At 50.8% G+C, this 18,253-nt stretch overlaps 1 protein-coding gene across 2 annotated transcripts in view; it reads left to right on the forward strand.

The window, feature by feature from the left end:
• The window catches only part of LOC121441827 (tumor necrosis factor receptor superfamily member 1B-like), a 33,017-nt gene extending 18,135 nt beyond the window's left edge, over positions 1-14,882 (forward strand). The window contains exons 3-10 of one of the 2 annotated variants that reach the window (XM_041643149.1): positions 1,767-1,895; positions 2,846-2,998; positions 3,897-3,990; positions 4,289-4,530; positions 5,085-5,162; positions 5,682-5,716; positions 9,200-9,407; positions 13,156-14,882. In XM_041643149.1, coding sequence (XP_041499083.1) covers positions 1,767-1,895; positions 2,846-2,998; positions 3,897-3,990; positions 4,289-4,530; positions 5,085-5,162; positions 5,682-5,716; positions 9,200-9,407; positions 13,156-13,469 — 1,253 coding nt within the window. In that variant the 3' untranslated portion in view covers positions 13,470-14,882. Of the gene's footprint in view, positions 1-1,766; positions 1,896-2,845; positions 2,999-3,896; positions 3,991-4,288; positions 4,531-5,084; positions 5,163-5,681; positions 5,717-9,199; positions 9,408-9,945; positions 10,429-13,155 lie in introns of those variants that run through there. The other variant, XM_041643150.1, reaches the window with a different exon arrangement.
• The last annotated feature ends 3,371 nt before the right edge of the window (positions 14,883-18,253 follow it).

Genomic DNA, 18,253 nt, shown 5'->3' on the forward strand with positions numbered 1-18,253 from the left:
ACAGTGCCCTTGGAGGTCAAAAGAGAGCGACAGATCCTCGGAACTGGCAGCACGATGGTTCTTAGTCACCAGGGCGGTGCTGAGGCTCTAGCCAGTCCTCCGGAAGAGCATCCAGGGGTCTTCGCTGCCGAGCCATCTCTCCAGCCCGTGTTGCTCTCTAATGGAGGACAGACACATTGCCTAAGAGAGACTGCGGTGCTGTCTGCCAGGGGGTGCTCTGATGGAGAGAAGGCTCCACAAGGCTGATAGAGACAGGCAAGGATATGTGCTCCAGGTGAAGCTGAGTGGTCCAGGTAGGTCTCTCTGAGCCCTGCAAGAGGGATGAGAGCCAACCACACAGTCATGCAGAGACAGTGGCCAGGAAGTGAGTGGAAAGCCCCAAAGTAAGAGCCTGTTTAGTGAGCTCAGGGAACCTCGAAGTTGGGATATGTGGTCCAGAGTAAGAGAGTGTGATGGGAGACGGGGATGACGAAGGAGGGCGACTGAGGCGGCTCAGTGTGTAAAGGCACTTACTATGCAAGCCTCATGACCTGAGTTTGATGCCCTGAACCAATGTGGAAGTAGAAAACAGGTCTCTCTCTCTCTCTCTCTCTCTCTCTCTCTCTCTCTCTCTCTTTCTCTCTCTCCACACACACACACACACTAACAACAACAATAATATACATTTGATTAAGCAAAATGAGCAGAGTCACCATGACGGATTCAGATTTTATTTACCGAAGGCTTTGTGCCATTTGCTTGAAACCCAGTGGGTAGGAACACAGGAGCATGTGTGCATGTCACCCTCCACAGTCACTTTGAGAGACCCCAGAGGACAGCGGCTTTTCTATTGACCAACAGAGTGTCTTTAAGAAGTTACAAGCAGGGCTGGAGAGATGGCTTAAGAGAGTGGTTAAGAGCACTGATTGGGGGCTGGAGAGATGGCTCAGTGGTTAAGAGCACTGCCTGCTCTTCCAAAGGTCCTGAGTTCAATTCCCAGCAACCACATGGTGGCTCACAGCCATCTGTAATGGGGTCTGGTGCCCTCTTCTGGCCTGCAGGCATACAGACAGAACATTGTATTCAAAATAAATAAATAAATAAATAAATAAATATTAAAACAGGAGGAAAAAAAAAAGAGCACTGATTGGTCTTCCAGAGGTCCTGAGTTCAATTCCCAGCAACCACATGGTGGCTCATAGCCATCTATAATGAGATCTGGTACCCTCTTCTGGCCTGCAGGCACACATGGAAGGAATGTTGTATATGTAATAAATAAATAAATCTTGTCCGTACTCTAGTTATGGGGAAAAGAAAGAAGTTACACGCTTAGAATAGCAGTGAAGTCGGCAGAAAAGGAACAGGGGAGAGGAGCTGGCTTCAGAAGAAAAAACAAACACATTAAAGGTTTGCCTTGGCGTTCTCCTGTCCCCCAGACCTTCAGGGATCCTGTGCCCTTGGCTCTGACAGGCTACCGGGTACTACATCTACATTGTTGTTGCCACCTCTTCCCTACAGTCCGTACAGCAGGGTAGAGAGTTTTAAGCAGCTACCAAGAAGACAGGCGTTGGCAAAGCAATTCCTCCTAGAGTGTTATTGACTGGCAGTAGCTTTTCCTAGTGGTGGTGTTTCAGCCACCCAGAGAGAGCAGAGAGGAAGGTGAGTTCAGAGGTGGAGATGGTGAGGGCCCAACAGACAGATGAGTTATGAGTCCCTGGAGGCACTGATGCTTTAACAAAGGAACTTCCTGGCGAGGGTTCTGAACCCTGGAATCCTTGTCTTCTCAGGCCAGCATGTGAAATACTTATGCACCAAAACCGCAGACACCGTGTGTGCCGATTGTGAGACGGGCACGTACACCGAACTCTGGAACGGTCTTCCCAAGTGCCTGAGCTGTGGTTCTCGCTGTGACCGTGGTGAGTGACCTGAGCGGGTGGTCCCAGCATCTTCCCTGGTCACTAGCCCTCCAGCCTAGGAAGGTGGATGGAGTTACCTGGTGGATGGGCCAGTTGTTTTCATCTTCCGGGACCTGAGTGACTGGGGACAGCTCTTTACCACATGTATGTATTCATGGGGTTGGAACCTGGGGCTTCATGCAGGTAATACAATCACTTTTTAACTGAGCTACGCCAATCCCCAGACCTTTTTTCTTTAATTTAAAAAGATTTATTTATTTTTACTGCATGTGTATGGGTATTTTTGCTGGCATGTAGTGCCCATGAAGGCCAAAACAGGGCATCAGATCTTCTGGAATGAGTTAGAGACCTTTGTTAGACACCACGTGGGTGCCGGGAACTGAACCCAAGAACAGCCAGTGTTCTTAGTCAATGAGCCATCTTTCCAGCCCCTAACTTTCATTTTCTTTGCAGTTTTGGGAATTGAGCATAGGGCCTGTGGTGTTCCATCACTGGCTACATCCTCCCAGAGCCCTTTACTTTTGAGACAGGATCTTGCTCAGTGGCTCAGGCTGGCTTTGAACTTGTAAACTGCCTGCCTCAGCTTCCTGGGCTTACAGGCCTGAGTCCCCAGACACAGCTTTCAATTTAGATTTTTTGTTTGTTTTTGTTTTTTTCGAGGCAGAGTTTCTCTATGTAGCCTTGGTTATTCTGGTATTTTCCTTCTAGAACCCACCAAATCTTCCTTTGATCTCTGCGGTGGGGGGAGCGGAGGGGCCATCTCTATGTCAGGTTGAGGGTATAGAACCGAGGAGAGCAGGGGCGTGTGTTCATACTGGTGGAGCTGGGAGTCCAGACAATGGCCCCAGGGACATTGTAGGCCGATGCTGAGGGACCTACCAGCTCTGTCAGGGAAGGCAGAGCAGGTGAGTGGAGGGAGAAATGACCTTGGCTGTCCTTCCCTCCTCCAGACCAGGTGGTGACCCGCAACTGCACGAAACAGCAGAACCTAGTGTGCACCTGCAAAACCGACATGTATTGCGCCTTGCCAGGGAAAGCTGACAGCTGTCGGCAGTGCATGAGGCTGAGCAAGTGTGGTCCCGGCTTCGGCGTGGCCAGTGCGAGTAAGGACCCCCTTCTTTTTTCATATGAACATTCCTGAGATGTCACAGGCATCAACCCCTCAGCCTCACCTAAGAACCGGCCCAGTGGCTGCCAGGTCATCTGTTAGGTGCTGGTTAAGCACCCTGGTTAGGCACCTGCTGACATTAGGGTCTAACCAGCACCCTGGTTAAGCACCTGCTGACATTAGGGTCTAACCAGCACCCTGGTTAGGCACCTGCTGACATTAGGGTCTAACCAGCACCCCGGTTAAGCACCTGCTGACATTAGGGTCTAACCAGCACCCTGGTTAAGCACCTGCTGACGTTAGGGTCTAACCAGCACGCTGGTTAAGCACCTGCTAACATTAGGGTCTAACCAGCACCCTGGTTAAGCACCTGCTGACGTTAGGGTCTAACCAGCACCCCGGTTAAGCACCTGCTGACATTAGGGTCTAACCAGCACCCTGGTTAAGCACCTGCTGACGTTAGGGTCTAACCAGCACGCTGGTTAAGCACCTGCTAACATTAGGGTCTAACTAGCACCCTGGTTAAGCACCTGCTGACATTAGGGTCTAACCTGCACAGCTGGTTAAGTACTTGCTGACATTAGGGTCTAACCAGCACCCTGGTTAAGCACCTGCTGACATTAGGGTCTAACCTGTTTGCCTGGTTAAGCACCTTCTGACATTAGGGTCTGACAGATCCAGGCATGAGTCACACTAAGCCCTAAGTTGGTAGGAAATCAGACAGGGTAGGAAGGTAACCCTGTAACAGGTCTGTGTACATGGATGGGCATGTGTGTACATGGATGTATATATGTGTGTGTGCAGACACAGCTGTGGCCCCAGTGCTAGGACACTCCCCACCTGGTTGCATGAAGTATTCATGTTGGTGACAAGGTCTGGATTTTCTCTCCAAGGAGCTGCAAATGAAAACGTGGTGTGCAGGGCCTGTGCCCCGGGGACATTCTCTGACACCACTTCATCCACAGACGTGTGCAAGCCTCACCGCAGGTGAGTGTTCAAAGAGCAGGGAGGGTGACCCCTGGGTGGCTGGGGCCCCGGATAGAGGACAGCTGGTCACCCGTTGTCTCCGGGACTAGATTCTGGGTCAAACAATGGATGATTTGAGCAGGAGCCTGACGTGGAGGAGGCAAGGCGGGATAGGGTGACTGGGTGGAAGTGTGTGGGCGTGGGAGGGGGTACTGCTAAGAAGGCTGACGCATACTCAGTACTTGATTGTTGACATCCTTGTCCTCCAACCTGGCTCACTGTCCTCTGGGAGTTCCTGACCAAATACTTACTTCCTCAGATGTAACATCCTTGCCATTCCTGGAAATGCAAGTGCAGATGCAGTCTGTGCACCCGAGTCCCCAGCTCTGAGCACCGTCCCACGCGCAATCAGTATATCTCAGCCAGCGCCGACAAGATCCCAACCCCAGGAGCCAGAGTCAGAGCATAGCCAAACTCCACCCACTGTCTCTCTCTTTGAGACAAAAGAGACCCCCCTTAAAAGTGAATCTGGTACCACGGGTGGCATCTCTCTTCCAATTGGTAAGACCCTGTCTCAAAATAAACATACTTTTAATAAAGAGCCAAGGATGCGGCCCATTGGAGAGTGCTTGACTAGCTTGGGGTTAAGTCCCCAGCAAAAAATAAAATAAAGTATAAAAGAGGCACTTTCTCTCCTGCCTTCTCTCCTCCTTTCTTGCTTCTCGAAGGTTCCCTGTGGGTGAACCTGGGAGCCTGGGCTCTGTCCTTCAGAGCAGATCCAGGTGTGGAGGAGTTGGGCCTCCAAAAACCTGATGTTGTCATAGGGAATCCCTGGGTGGGATGAATGTGAACCTAAGTTCTGGTTGCTGGTTCTGATGAACCCATTTGGCTTACAAGACTATGGACTGGCAGTGTTTCTGGCTGCCCTCCTGGGGTTAGCATGGCACCAAGCCGGAGGGAAGCCCCCGACTATGGCCCTCTGGCTGCATGTGCTTCACGGATGTTTATCTTCGGTTTGCCCCTGAATTTGAAGACCTCAGGCTGGACTTGTGGATCTCAGCCTCAGCCCCAGTCACCTAGAACCCTTGTTTCTGAGTACCCTGCCTTCTTCCTAGGTCTGATCGTTGGGGTGACAGCTCTGGGCCTGCTGGTGTTAGGGCTGGTGAACTGCTTCATCCTGGTGCAGAAGAAAAGTAAGGCTCTGCTTCCTTCCTGCTTCCAGACTCCCTGCTCCCCTCACTGCTTTCCTGGGTGCCCAGACGGGGGAGGGGCTGCTACAGAGCTCTATACTATCACAGACTCAAATGGATCAGGAGACTGCAGTTCCCTAGGAGCGTAGAGTCAGGGGAAGAAGGTACATCCTCTAACCTGGCCACTAGAAGGTAATGTCGATATCTCAGGGAATTGAAGTTCAGGATTTCTTTACAGGAAACCTGGGGTCTCTAGGATTCTGTGATCTGGCCTGGATCTCTGTGGGTGGAGTGTGGTTGAAGCAAGGCTACAGCACAGGCTGGGCCCGAGGACAGGAGGGGCATTTGCGGGGGCGGGGGTTGCTAAGGGCAGGATGAGCTCCTCTGTGGGCATTACCTGGCAGGCAGCTACTCCCTGGGCTGTGCCGGCACCACCAGCTCCACCCCAGCCACGCTGTGTCTGTTAGGATTGACGTCCTGAAGAAGCCCTACTCCTGACTTGTCCCCCTCTCTTCTTTGTAGAGAAACCCTCCTGCCTGCAAAGAGAAGCCAAGGTGGTGAGTATCCCTCTGTGGTTGTTGTCGTCATCATCCGCCTCCTCCTCCTCCAGTTCCTTTTCTAGGGTGCTGGGCAATGATACAAGCAGCATTGGATGGATGGGTATGGTGGTGCATGCCTGTAATCCCGATAGCTGGCACAGGTAGAGGCTGGAAGATCAGGAGTTTTAAATGCTCCATCAGAGCCAGCCAATGTCTAGCTACATTTCCACTGAGAAGAAACAGGCCAGGTCTTCCCTGGCTAGTCATAGCCAGGCTCTTTCCCTGAACTGTGCCCAGCTCCTCACTGGTCCCCATGAGTAGGGCACCCCCACTCCTCATTCTATAGCAGAGGAAACGTGACATAAGAGATACTGTCACTCTTGAAGGGCTAAGAGTTAGGTCTGTGGTATGTCCTGGGGCTCAAACCCTTGAGCAGGTGGGTTTGGCAGACACCTCCAAAGTGGTCTCACACAGGCCTATCCCAGCAGGGCCTGTTCTCCAAGGTTGGTCACCAGGAGTTGGAGAGTCTAGATGCCATCCTTTGTCCAGCCCTGTGCCCTCCCAGCCTCCTGCCTCAGAGCCTTCTTGGGAGCCCAGTGGCAGTGTTATCTGTGCTAGCGTGAGACCATCAGGCAGGAGCAGCAGTGAGTGACTCAGCCCCTCCTCCGAGGGCTGGAAAAGGAGGGTTCTTTAGAACAGCAGAGTGTGACTTCATCCCCGCTGCCCCGAGTTGTGCCCATGGCCTCCTGTTTAGCATTGTCCGTACTGAGCTCATGCCAGCAGTGTGCTGAAGTCTTACAGACTCTCCCAGCCTGTGTGAGTACTGGCCCCAACTCCACAGTCTCGGGACAGATGGCCCCGACACTCTTAAGTAACTGTCCTGAGGTGGCACAGCTAAGGGGCGTGGCTTGGAACACCAACCTAGGAATGGATCTCTATTACTTAGCATGCAGTTACGGGGCCTCTCTCAGGCATGCCCACGTGGCCTTACACGTAGAGACACCCTTAGCTCCGAAGCCTACAGGAACCAGCCATGCCTCTGCCAGTCCCAGCTCTGCATAACAGGCTCAGGCCCAGAAATGTAGGCAGTGTCAGGTAAACTGAGGTCCTTGCTGCTCACTCAGTGGGTTCCCAGCCTGAGTCACAGGACTGTGATGGTGTCTGTGCTTGCAGCTTGTGGCTCTGAGCAGGGAGGTGACTGTGACCTTTGGGTTTTTTTTTCTCTGCTTGACTCTAGCCACAGGCAGAGATGGGGAGGGCCAGCTAGAAAAGTTCCTTCTCAAGAGCTGGTGACTGACATTTATGAATGCCTCTGCAGGGCTACAGGGTAAGGCTGGGCCCAGGGTCAGACTGTGAATCCAAAAGGCCTTCCATCCCTTCCAGACCGGGGTACCTGGCTGGCAGGACTCGAGGGGAGGCAGGAGGATGCAGCATGTATTATTCCCACGTGCTGGCCTGGGTTCTCTTGCTGTGCCCATCAGCCAATGCCATTCCGAGAAGGATTCACCGTCTATGGACTTTTTTGGCCTCGTGGAGACAGCTTGTACGGTATCCTTCCAGTCCCGAGTCAGAAGCTGTGGACTGGGCAGGAATCAAGGCTACAGGACACACATGGGCATCTAGGAAGCCATAGCAGAAGTGGACAGGGCCCCCAGACCATGTCAGTCAGTGACTCTCTAGAGAGCACCAGCCTCAGGAAGGATAGCCAAACTATTGCTTTTGTACAGACTACACCTGGCACTGTGCCTCCCTCTGAAGGAAGGTCGGGGGGAGGTCCCAGCCCTGGCCTGGCTGCTTTTCCAGCTGGTGTGGACAGACAGTGCCCTTGGAATGGTATTTCCAGAACCTCCACACAGGTTGCTGTGAAAAGGGATTTTGTCTTAAGCCTCTAGAGCTGAAACCTAGTCACCCAGAAAAGGCACGGTGAGTTTTAGCTGACTGCACTGTATCCTAATCATGACCTCGGGCAAGAAATCGAGTTTCCGCATCTGCAGAGCCAGGGTGGTGCTAGGCTAGACTGAGCTTCTGAAGGAACTGAGGTAGCTGTGACCCAGGTACTCGGCACTCGGTACTCAGGTCACGTACAGTCTTGCCGTTATCATTCTGTAAGAAGCCACAGGGAAGCCACAGAACATCCTCTGGGTGAACCGTGGGAAGGGGGAGCTGAGACAGGCCAGTGAGGAGCCCTGTGAGTGGCCTGGGGGAAAGGGCTCCCTGATCTGTGCTGATTCATCCGACGGAAGGAACAGAGGGTAAAGGTGTTACGCTTTGAGGGCCAAGCCCGACCCCTGGGACAGCTACTTAGTCCCGCCTGTTCTAATGAAACAGTGACGGTGGCTCGGTTGCACCAAACTTGTTTATTTATGAGCACTGAAACTCATACTTTAGGTTTGGGGGATTTTGTTATTTTAGACAGGCACTCATGTAGCCCCTATTGGCCTTGAACACTAACTGAGGATGGCTTTGACTTTCTGATGCCCCTGCCTCAGTCTCCCCACTCCATCAGTGCAGGGATTACAGACATACCCCACCCCACACTGCATGTGTGGTGCTGGCGACTGAATAGGAGCCCTGTGCATAGTCTCTAGTCCCTTCTGTTCCTGCAGAGAACATGGGGTCAGTTCCCAACACCCACATCGGTGGCTCACAACCACCTGGAGCTCCAGCTCCAGGGGATCCAATGCCCCTTTCTGTCCGCCAAAGACTTATGCACGCGTGTGTGCCTACTCACACTCAGAAATGTATACAACTGAAACTTTTTTAAAAAGAGAAATATTGCTATCCTTTTTTTCTTTTTTAATTGAAACTATTTAAAAATATGTAAAAGCATGAAGGTCATTCCTGGCTGGCAGGCTTTGCCACCCAGTGAGTGGTACTTCTGCCAAATTCTTTCTTCTTTATTTCTTGGTTTTTTGAAACAGGGTTTCTCTGAGTAGCTTTGGAGCCTGTTTGGAACTAGCTCTGTAGACCAGGCTGGTCTCGAACTCACAGAGTCCCCTGCCTCTGCCTCCCGAGTGCTGGGATTAAAGGTGTGCGCCACCACTGCCGGTGTTTCTGTCCAGTTCTGTCCTGTGCAGGGGTTTACAGCACAACTGTCCTTGAAATCCTCAACTGTTTAGTTTTCACAACGACCCAAGGACATGAGCTACAATTGTTCCTTTACACAGAAAAACCATGGAGGCCCAGAGAGGTTAGGTAACTCTTTCAAGATCACACAGCCAGTGAGTGATAGTGTTATGAACTTAGATTCATGTGGTCTGGATCCAGAATTCAACTCTTAACTACCAGGCTGGGGACATCTCCCCACCATGATGGACAGCCTTCGGAAAGTCAATTTTTCTGTTTCCTCGTGTGGACTGAGTGTGTGAAGACAACGTATAGTGTGGGCAGAAATGTGTAAACTGTGGAGTGTGGGTGTTGGGGGTGACAGGCTGGGTGATGGGGGGCGACAGGCGGGCTAGACCCCAGCAGGGGGATTAATAGTCTCCCTCTTCCTCCTAGCTTCACCTGCCCGATGAGAATTCCCGGGGTACGACTGGCCTGGAGCAGCAACACCTCTTAACCACAGCACCCAGTTCCAGCAGAAGCTCCCTGGAGAGCTCAGCCAGCGCTGGGGACAGGAGGGCGACACCTAGGAGCCAGCCTCAGGCAACGGCCACAGAGGAGGCCCAAGGGACTCAGGAGGCCTGTGCGGGCTCCAGGAGTTCAGGTAAGAGGCAGGAACCAATTGGCCCCCTTCCGCTCTGTGCAGACAAGTGACCCCCCCCCCACACCTACCCGTTGAAGATAACCCGAGAGGAAAATGTCTTTAACACACCTGGCAACCGTGATGGTTGGTAGCTGTGGTTCTGAGCCGCCACCTGCCCTGGGTGGAGATCCTACTGCATTCCCCTGGAACTGGAGTTACAGATGACAGTGAACCTGTTGGGTGCTAGGAATCTAACCCAACTCCTCTGCAAGACCAAATGCTCTTAACTGCTGGGCCATCTCTCCAGCCCTATTCTTCAGAGGTTCTACTCACTATAGCTCACTGAGGGCGAGTCACTTTGGGCCAGAAGCACAGTGTGGGGACCTGTTGCATTTACATGGTCTGCATCATACCCTATAATCTAGGACAGCGACACCATCGCTATCTCTAGTGACTGGAGCGAGTCCCTGGTGGGGTTCTCCAGAACCCTGGGACTTCCTTTGTTTTGCAGTGGAAAGGTCAGGTCTACTGATCTTTGTTCCCCTACCCCCACCCGCAGCAACACTGGCCGGTGGAACAACAGAAGTAAACATGAACGTGGATTTGGTTATTCACCCAGAGCTGCCCAACTTTCCTGGGACCATGAGAATCCAAGCAGGCTCCTTAATCCCTTGATCCTGTTTCCTTATCTGGTGATGAGCCATGAACCTCCTCGGCATGTTGATGAGCGACTGTAGCATTGTGGCCACGTTGGCACCTGACAGGGAACTGACAGCCTGCGGCCACAGCTGCCTCCCACACATGGCCTCCTCTGACACCCACATTCTGCTGCTCCACCAACTGTTGTGCCCTGTAACCTTCCTGGCCTGCAGCACCCCTGCCCCTTGCCTACCCACAGAAGCACTCATGCCTTTTTTTTTTTCACCACTGGAGTCCCCACCCTCAGCAGTATGTGAGGTTGTCAGGGTCTCTCGGTACAATCTGAGGATTCTCTGGGCCTGCCCTGGACGGAGCAGATGGCTCTCAATGTTTGCTCAGTGAATACATGTACTCACATAGAAACGTGAATTCATCTTTCTTGGTTTCCCCTTCTCCCATTGTGTGTCACTGTGGCTTTTTCCTCGGCCCCTGAGGATGTCTACCCATCCTTTCTCCTCTGATCTCTGCCCCCTCCTCTTTCTTATCCTAGACGTCCTGTACCCTGACTCCCTGACCTCTCCATTGCTTTGCTCTCTCCTTCCTCCCTCCCTCCCTCCCTCCCTCCCTCCCTCCCTCCCTCTGACACCTCTCTCTACTATGGGAACCCGTCAACCCCAGAGCTGTGCCCACCCACCACCACAAGTCATAACCCGCAAAGGCCGTGGTAACTTTACATGACCACCACAATGTCTTGACATAACACGCAAAGGCCATGGTGACATTACATGACATTTGGGTGCTGTGGAGGCCCAGGATAGAGATTTCTTGGTGGTCCCTTGATTTTAGCTCTTCCTCTCTCTGGTATATTTAAGGTTTCTCTGAGCAGAGTGGTTGGCTGGCTCCATTCTCACCTAAGCTTCCCTGTGCTCCAGCTTCTAGGAGTCGGGAGCCAGGCTGAATAGCCAGCCATTGGCCCTGGCAGGTTGTGGGGACTCAGCAGCAGTAGCAGCAGCAACTGACATACATTTGGGGGAACTGTTGTGTGGCAAGCCCCTCTTGTTACCCCCTGCTAGTCTGGCATCTATTCCTCACCAACTTAGGAAACTTAGATGCTCAGAGGGGCCAGGCAGGAAAATGGGGGCACTGACCCTGACATCTGTTCTGTCAGTGGCGTCTGCGTCTGTCTATCCCAGTGCAGGGATCAAACTCCTTGTGTATGGTAGGTAAGCCTTTCCCACTGAACTCTGCCTCCAAGCCTAGAGCTTCAAAATACTAACCCCTGAAGTTTAAATGTCGATGGTCAGTTCGCTTAAAACACTATCATTGCCGGGTGGTGGTGGCACACACCTTTAATCCCAGCACTTGGGAGGCAGAGGCAGACAGATCTCTGTGAGTTTGAGGCTAGCCTGGTCTATAGAACTAGAAGACAGCCAGGGATACACAGAGAAACCCTGTCTTGGAAATCAAAACAACAAAACAAAAATAACTCCCCCCCCCAAAAAAAAACCACTATCACCAAAATCAAAATGTACTTAGACTGATTTTGGTCCATTTAGTACTTGTTCCTGTTAAGTTACTAGGAACACAACATGAACTGTTAGAAAGTCCCTATGCCCCTTGATTCCAGGTCTGGGATGTGGGGAGGGACACAGGGTGATGGACAGGGAAGGAATCAACTGTGTCCAGAGCCGGGAGGACAGATAGGCTTATCGGAGAAACTAGACTTTGAACTACACCTGAGTGGCAGGAGGGAGGGCCTGTGATCAACAGGAGCTGTCCAGCCTGAGGGAACAGCACATGCCAAAGCCCTGAGGTCTAATGTACGCAAGGAGTAGCAGGGAGCTAAATGCGCTTGGAAGACCCGTGTGAGATGCTGGAACGTCAGGAGGGTAGAGAGAGTGGGTGCCATTTATGTAAGGCTTCAGAGGCTCTGTCAGAGACCAACAAAGGAGGTGACTCCCAGCTTCAAAGGGCCAGCTTTGGAAAAGTGGAGAGGACGGGGCAGGAGCCAGGATCGGGACACAGGCTAGTCACGCAGTTCAGAAGAGTGGATGAAAGCCTGCGTGGCTGGCACAGAGCAGGCAAGGAAGCTCGGTTACTTAGTTGGTAGACTGGTTGTGGAACACAACATAGACATTGCCCTAGGCTCCAGGTCTGAGCAGGGTGGGTTGTGGCACTGGGGACTGACTGAGCAGAAGGGTGATTGGAGATGGAGAAAAAGTGCAAGGCGTTTTCAACCTAAATGCAGATTTCTTAGGTGGATGCATGGATGGAGTCCTGGTTATTCTTACTCAGTGTCTCCAAGAGCTATGGTGCCTCGAGATAAATCAGTGGCCAACACTTACTTATTGCAGCCTTTAAAAATACGTATATAAAATTTCTTCTTCTTCTTCTTCTTCTTCTTCTTCTTCTTCTTCTTCTTCTTCTTCTTCCTTCTCCTCCTTCTTATTCCTTTTCTTCCTCCTCCTCCCCCCTCCTCCTCCTCTTCTCCTTCACCTCCTCCTCCTTCTTCCTTTTATTTATGACAAATATTTCCCAGTCTCTTCTGGTCAAAAGTTCTTTGAGAGCCAGATAGTGGTGGCGCACACCTTTAATCCCAGCACTTGGGAGGCAGAGGCAGGCGGATCTCTGTAAATTCAAGGCCAGCCTGGGCTACAAGAATTAGTTCCAGGACAGGATCCAAAAGCTATAGAGAAACCTATAGAGAAACCTTGTCTTGAAAAACCAAAACAATAACAACAACAACAAAACAACAACAACAAAAGTTCTTTGAGACAATTCCATCCGATTTAGCCAATTGGAGAATAGAATCATCTGACTTGCCCATCCTACAAATGGCCCTGTGGATAGCATAGGTTTGTTTGTTTTTGTTTTTTAGGTTTTTCAAGACAGGGTTTCTCTGTAGCTTTGGAGCCTGTCCTGGAACTAGCTCTTGTAGACCAGGCTGGCCTTATAGAGATCCGCCTGCCTCTGCCTCCCGAGTGCTGAATGCTGGGATTGAGGGCATGTGCCACCACGGCCCGGCTCTCTCCCGCAATCTTAACCTACCTCTGGGACAAGAAGCAGACTGTAAAGACATCCCCACTCCAGGACCCTCAGACTCATTACCTCCCCATCTTGTGCTTCACAGATTGTTCCCACGGCAGCCACGGGACCCATGTCAATGTCACCTGCATCGTGAACGTCTGTAGTAGCTCTGACCACAGCTCACAGTGTTCTTCCCAAACCAGCACCACAGTGGGGGACCCAGATGCCGACCCCTCAGGATCCCCGAAGGATGAGCAGGTTCCCTTCTCCCAGGAGGAGTGTCCTTCTCAGTCCCAGTGGGAGACCCCAGAGACACCGCTGAGCCATGAGAAGCCCTGGCCCCTTGGTGTGCCCGATGTGGGCATGAAGCCGAATCAACAAGGGTGGTGTGACCAGGTCACAGACAAAGTGGCCTGACCCCTGCAGGGGCAACGCCCTGTAAATGGACTCCCAATCCTTTAGACCCTCAACCCCCAAAACTTCATGACTCTCTCTGGGACCATTTCCTTTAGCAGCCTCTACAGCCTCTCTTGCCGGTCAAGTGAGGATTGAGGCAGCCAGAGTGGTGGGAAACTCCTGCTTTGGTGTTCCATGGGGCAGTCCCAGCAAGTCCTAGCTCTTCTGTGACCTCTGACTCTCCTGGGCTGTGGCCTGATTCTGGCTTCTGAGAGGCTCCAGCGTCTTTCCCTCCCAAGGAGCTAACATCCTCATCCATAGGCTTGGAGAAAGGAGAGCACAGCTCTTCAGCCTGAACCCTGGCACTGCAGAGCGGTCCCAGCAGGAAGAAGGAAGTGGTGGTCTCATAGGGCACAGGGGCCCTTGAGGTTAGTGCTAGACTCTTGCTTGGGAAGTACCTCCTCCAAACCCACCACAATCCTTCTGATGCAAGAATCAGATGCACAGAGGCCCTGACAGGCAGGGTTCCTCTGCTTCAAGGTGCTGGGGTTGTAACTCAGTGGCAGAGTGGGCTCTTGGCATGCCCTGGGTTCGATCTCCAGTTCTACAGGTAGAAAGTAAGTACGTGCAGCAAGCAGCTGGTTTGCATCCTCTGCCTCTGACCTTCACTTCAGTGGGCACACAGAGGGCTCCAGCTCCCCCCTCCTCCCCCTTCCTTCTAATGAGCCCTTCCAAGGCTATGCCTTCCTTTCAGGGACTCTCAGGGACTGTAGAGGTCCCAGGCCCCTGCAGCCACCTGCCTCCTCCTACCTCAGCCTGGACCACTCCCTCTAACTCCCCAATGCTTGGTACTGTACCTACTGTGACCCTGAGTGCGTGTCTGTGTTGTGGAACAGCTCATGGCATCAGGTGAACAGCCCATCCGGAAGCAGCTGAAGCCAGTGATTTTGCCAAAGGACTCTTAACCCATTTCCCCATCAAGGCGCTTCCCTAGCATGCCCAGATCAAGGAAGGAAAGGGGTCAGGAGACTCCTTAAGAGGCAAGTTCAGTCTCAGGTGCTTGGATTCCATGGTCACAGATTCCACTGGATATGAAGTTGGTAGTTAAACGATTGGAGATTCGTTACCATGGATACTCAAAAAACTCAGCACTCTGGAATCAAGACATACTCCTAAGACCTTCTGGTTAGGTCTCTGAACGGCGTCAGACTGAAGAGGCTGTGGAACGGAACATGTCTGTCCCCTGGTGGCCAGTCCTGGAATGACCTCGGGCTTCCCTGGCCACAAAAGCATGGATGGAAGGACTATTTCTGGGTGTTGCCTCAGCGCCCACCAGTGCTTATGTGGATCCCAACACGATGCGCTAGGAGTGTTTGCATTGTATGCTGGGCAGAATTCCTGCTTATAAATGCTTTTGGTTGTTTTTCACACGGATCCTTGGCTATGTCTGGGGGCTGGTATGGGCTTTGTCTATGGTCCCTCTGGCCCTCCTCCAATGTGTGAGGATAGATGGGGGTCATGTTAGTGAGGCCCAGGAGGTCCATGTAGCGAATGGTTCTGGAGCCCCCGCCTCACCCCACCTTTACAGCTGCTCCTGGGCGTCTCCCACTTGTAGCATGCGGCTGCTGAGGGACCTTCCAGCCAGCTGGTCTTCAGGTATGTCCCCCGACTCCGACTCTCTCACCTAAGTCTGGCCTCCTCACTGTGTTCTGGGAAGCCCACACCACAGGTCTGAGCAAGGGCTGTAGTGCAAGCCCATCCCTGGGTGCTTAGACCAGCTCAGGGCACTATGAGCAGAGGCCGGGGTCCGGGGACAGTTTGCGTGGTGATCTCTGTCACATTCCTGAGGGATGAACAGCTTTCCAGAGCCTCTCTCTCTTTTGTGTGTTTGTTGAAGGGAGGGGTGATGGAGAGGTGGGGTAGGGTGTGTGTGGGGGGCTCGTATATGTGTGTGTAGTGTGGATGTGTGTATGCATTTTTGCATGTATGTGTGTTTCTGTGTGTGGAGGCCAGAGGTTGATTTGGGGTGTTCTTGCTCACTCTCCATCTAATATATTAAGGCAGGGGCTCTCATCTAAAGCCAGAGCTTGCAGATTTGGCTACTCTAGCTTGCTTCAGGGATCCCCCGAGTCTGCCTGTGGAGTGCAGGGATTAAGGACTGGCTGCTGTACCTGCCTGCCCGGCATTTCCTTGGATATGAGAGATCTGAATTCTGATCCTCATGCTTGAGTAGCAAGCACTTTGCCCACTAAGACGTCTCTCCAGGTGCTCCCTTTTTAATAAGTTCATGATGGACTGGCAAGATGGCTCAGTGGGTAAGGGCGATTGCTGGCAAGCCTGAGGACTTGATTGGATCCCCGGGACCCCTGCTACTTGTCCTCTGACCCCTCCACACGCGTGCTTCTGCACATGTGTACATGCACATACACACAATAAATGTAATAAAAAATTTTAAAATAAGTTGATCTTATTATTTTTTCATTTTTTATTAGTATCTGTTTATAGATGGGGATCTTTCTAAGTTCCCAAACTGACTGCACATTCCAGGAACCTTGAACTTGCAAATGCTCCTGCCTTAGCTCTCAGAGTGCTGAGATTATAGACATGTGTAACCATGCCAGGATGTTTTTGGCATCAAATTTTATTTATTTATTTATTTATTTATTTAATCCTTTATATATATATATATATATATATATATATATATATATATATATATATATATATAGGTCTTGTGTATTCCAGCCTGGCATCAAGTTCATCTAAGGATGACCTTGAACTTGGTATCCTCTTGCCTCTACTTCCCAAGTGTTTGTATTACAGGTGCTTTCATACTGCATGTATGTGCCTGGCATGTGTTGTGCTGGAGTGAACCCAGAGGCCTTGAGCATGCTAGGCAAACACAGCCAACTGAGTACACACCCAGCCCCAAACTTTACTTTTTGTTTGTTTGTTGAGATAGGATCTCGCTAAATAGCTCTCCCTGTCCTGGAACTTACTCTGTAGACCAGGCTGGCCTCGAACTCAGAGATCCACCTGCCTCTGCCTCCGGAGTGCGAGGGTGAAAGGCGTGTGCCACCACCGCCTGGCTTCCCAAACCTTACTTTTAACTTGTGAGTCATCATGAACATTGTTACCAAGCTGACAGCAGTATTGGATGGAGTTGAGTTCCCAAAGGCACCTGAGCATCATTCGGCTGCCTAGAATTAGGAACTCTGCCCTTGGCTTTGCCACAGCTCTGTTTACTAACGAATACTGATGGAGTTCAAGATCCCCCAAAACAATGGTTCTCAACCTGTGCATCGTGACCTCTTTGGGGGTCACCTGTCAGATATCCTGCCTAGAAGAGATTCACATTGTGATTCATAACAGTAGCAAAATGACAGTTATGAAGTAGCAATGAAATAATTTTATGATTAGGGGTCAGGTCACCACTACATGAGGAACTGTATTAAAGGGTCACAGCGTTAGGAAAGTTGAGAACCACTGTCCCCAAAGATAGTGGAGGTTGGTAATAACATTTAAAATATATATATATATATATATATATATATATATATATATATATATATAAACTTTTGCTTTGTGTGTGTCTGTGCCCATGTATGTGCCCCCCCCCTCTCTGTGTGTGTATGTATGTATGCATGTGTGTAGCTCAAGGAGGTAAGAAGAGGGTATTGAGTCCCCTGGAACTGGGGTTACAGACCAGTTGTGAGGGGGAACTGAACTTGGGTCTTCTGCAGGAACATTGAGCACCCTTAACTATTGAATGAATCATCCCTTTAGACCCAAAAGAATTTTTTTGTTTTCTTTTTTTTGTTTGTTTGTTTTTAAAGACAGGGTTTCTCTGTATAACAGCCCTAGCTGTCCAGGAACTAGGATTAAAGGTGTGCATCACCACTGCCTGGCCCAACAGAATTTTTTAAAGTCAATTTTAAGAAAAGATTTATTTATTTATTATGTATACAGTATTTTGTTTGTGTGTATTTATGCACACCAGAAGAGGGCTCCAGATCTCCTTATAGGCAGTTGTAAGGCACCATGTAGTTGCTGGGAACAAAACTCAGGACTTCTGGAAGAGCAACCAGTGCTCTTAACCTCTGAGTCATCTCTCCAGCTCCCAACAGATTTTTTTTTTCTTTTTCTTTTTGGTTTTTCGAGACAGGGTTTCTCTGTGGCTCTGGAGCCTGTCCTGGAACTAGCTCTTGTAGACCAGGCTGGCCTCGAATTCACAGAGATCTGCCTGCCTCTGCCTCCCAAGTGCTGGATTAAAGGTGTGTGCCACCACCGCCTGGCTCGGAATTTTTTTTTAAGTTTAAAAATTTATCATTCTGCCAGATATGGTGCACTTTTTTAATCCCAGAGGATTAAAAAGTGAGGAAGAGGCAGGTGGATCTCTATGATTTAGAGGCCAACCTGGTCTACACGGTGAGTTCCAAGTCAGTCAAGACTACATAATGAGCCTCTGTCTCAAAAAAAATTCTACCATTCTTGAGGCCAGAGAGCTGGCTTGCTAGGTAAAGGGCCCAAGACCTACACGACAGAAGGAGAGAACTGACTGACCTTCTCTCACACACCCACACTCATACACAATAAATAAAATACACATAATTTAAAAGTTTTACAAATAGGTAGCATCCTTGGCTAGGACTGGAGGTCCATTGATAGAGTGTTAGCCTTGCATGCATTAAGCCCTGGGTTCAATCCCCAGCTCTACATATACTGGGTGGCCTGTAATTCCAGCACTAGGAGGCAGAGGTAGAAGAATCAGAAGTTCAGTCATCCATGGCTACATAAGTAGTTCA

Source organism: Microtus oregoni, unplaced genomic scaffold (genome assembly GCF_018167655.1).
Source record: "Microtus oregoni isolate MIOR12 unplaced genomic scaffold, Mior012 000081F_ref0000091, whole genome shotgun sequence".
NCBI classification, from domain to species: domain Eukaryota; kingdom Metazoa; phylum Chordata; class Mammalia; order Rodentia; family Cricetidae; genus Microtus; species Microtus oregoni.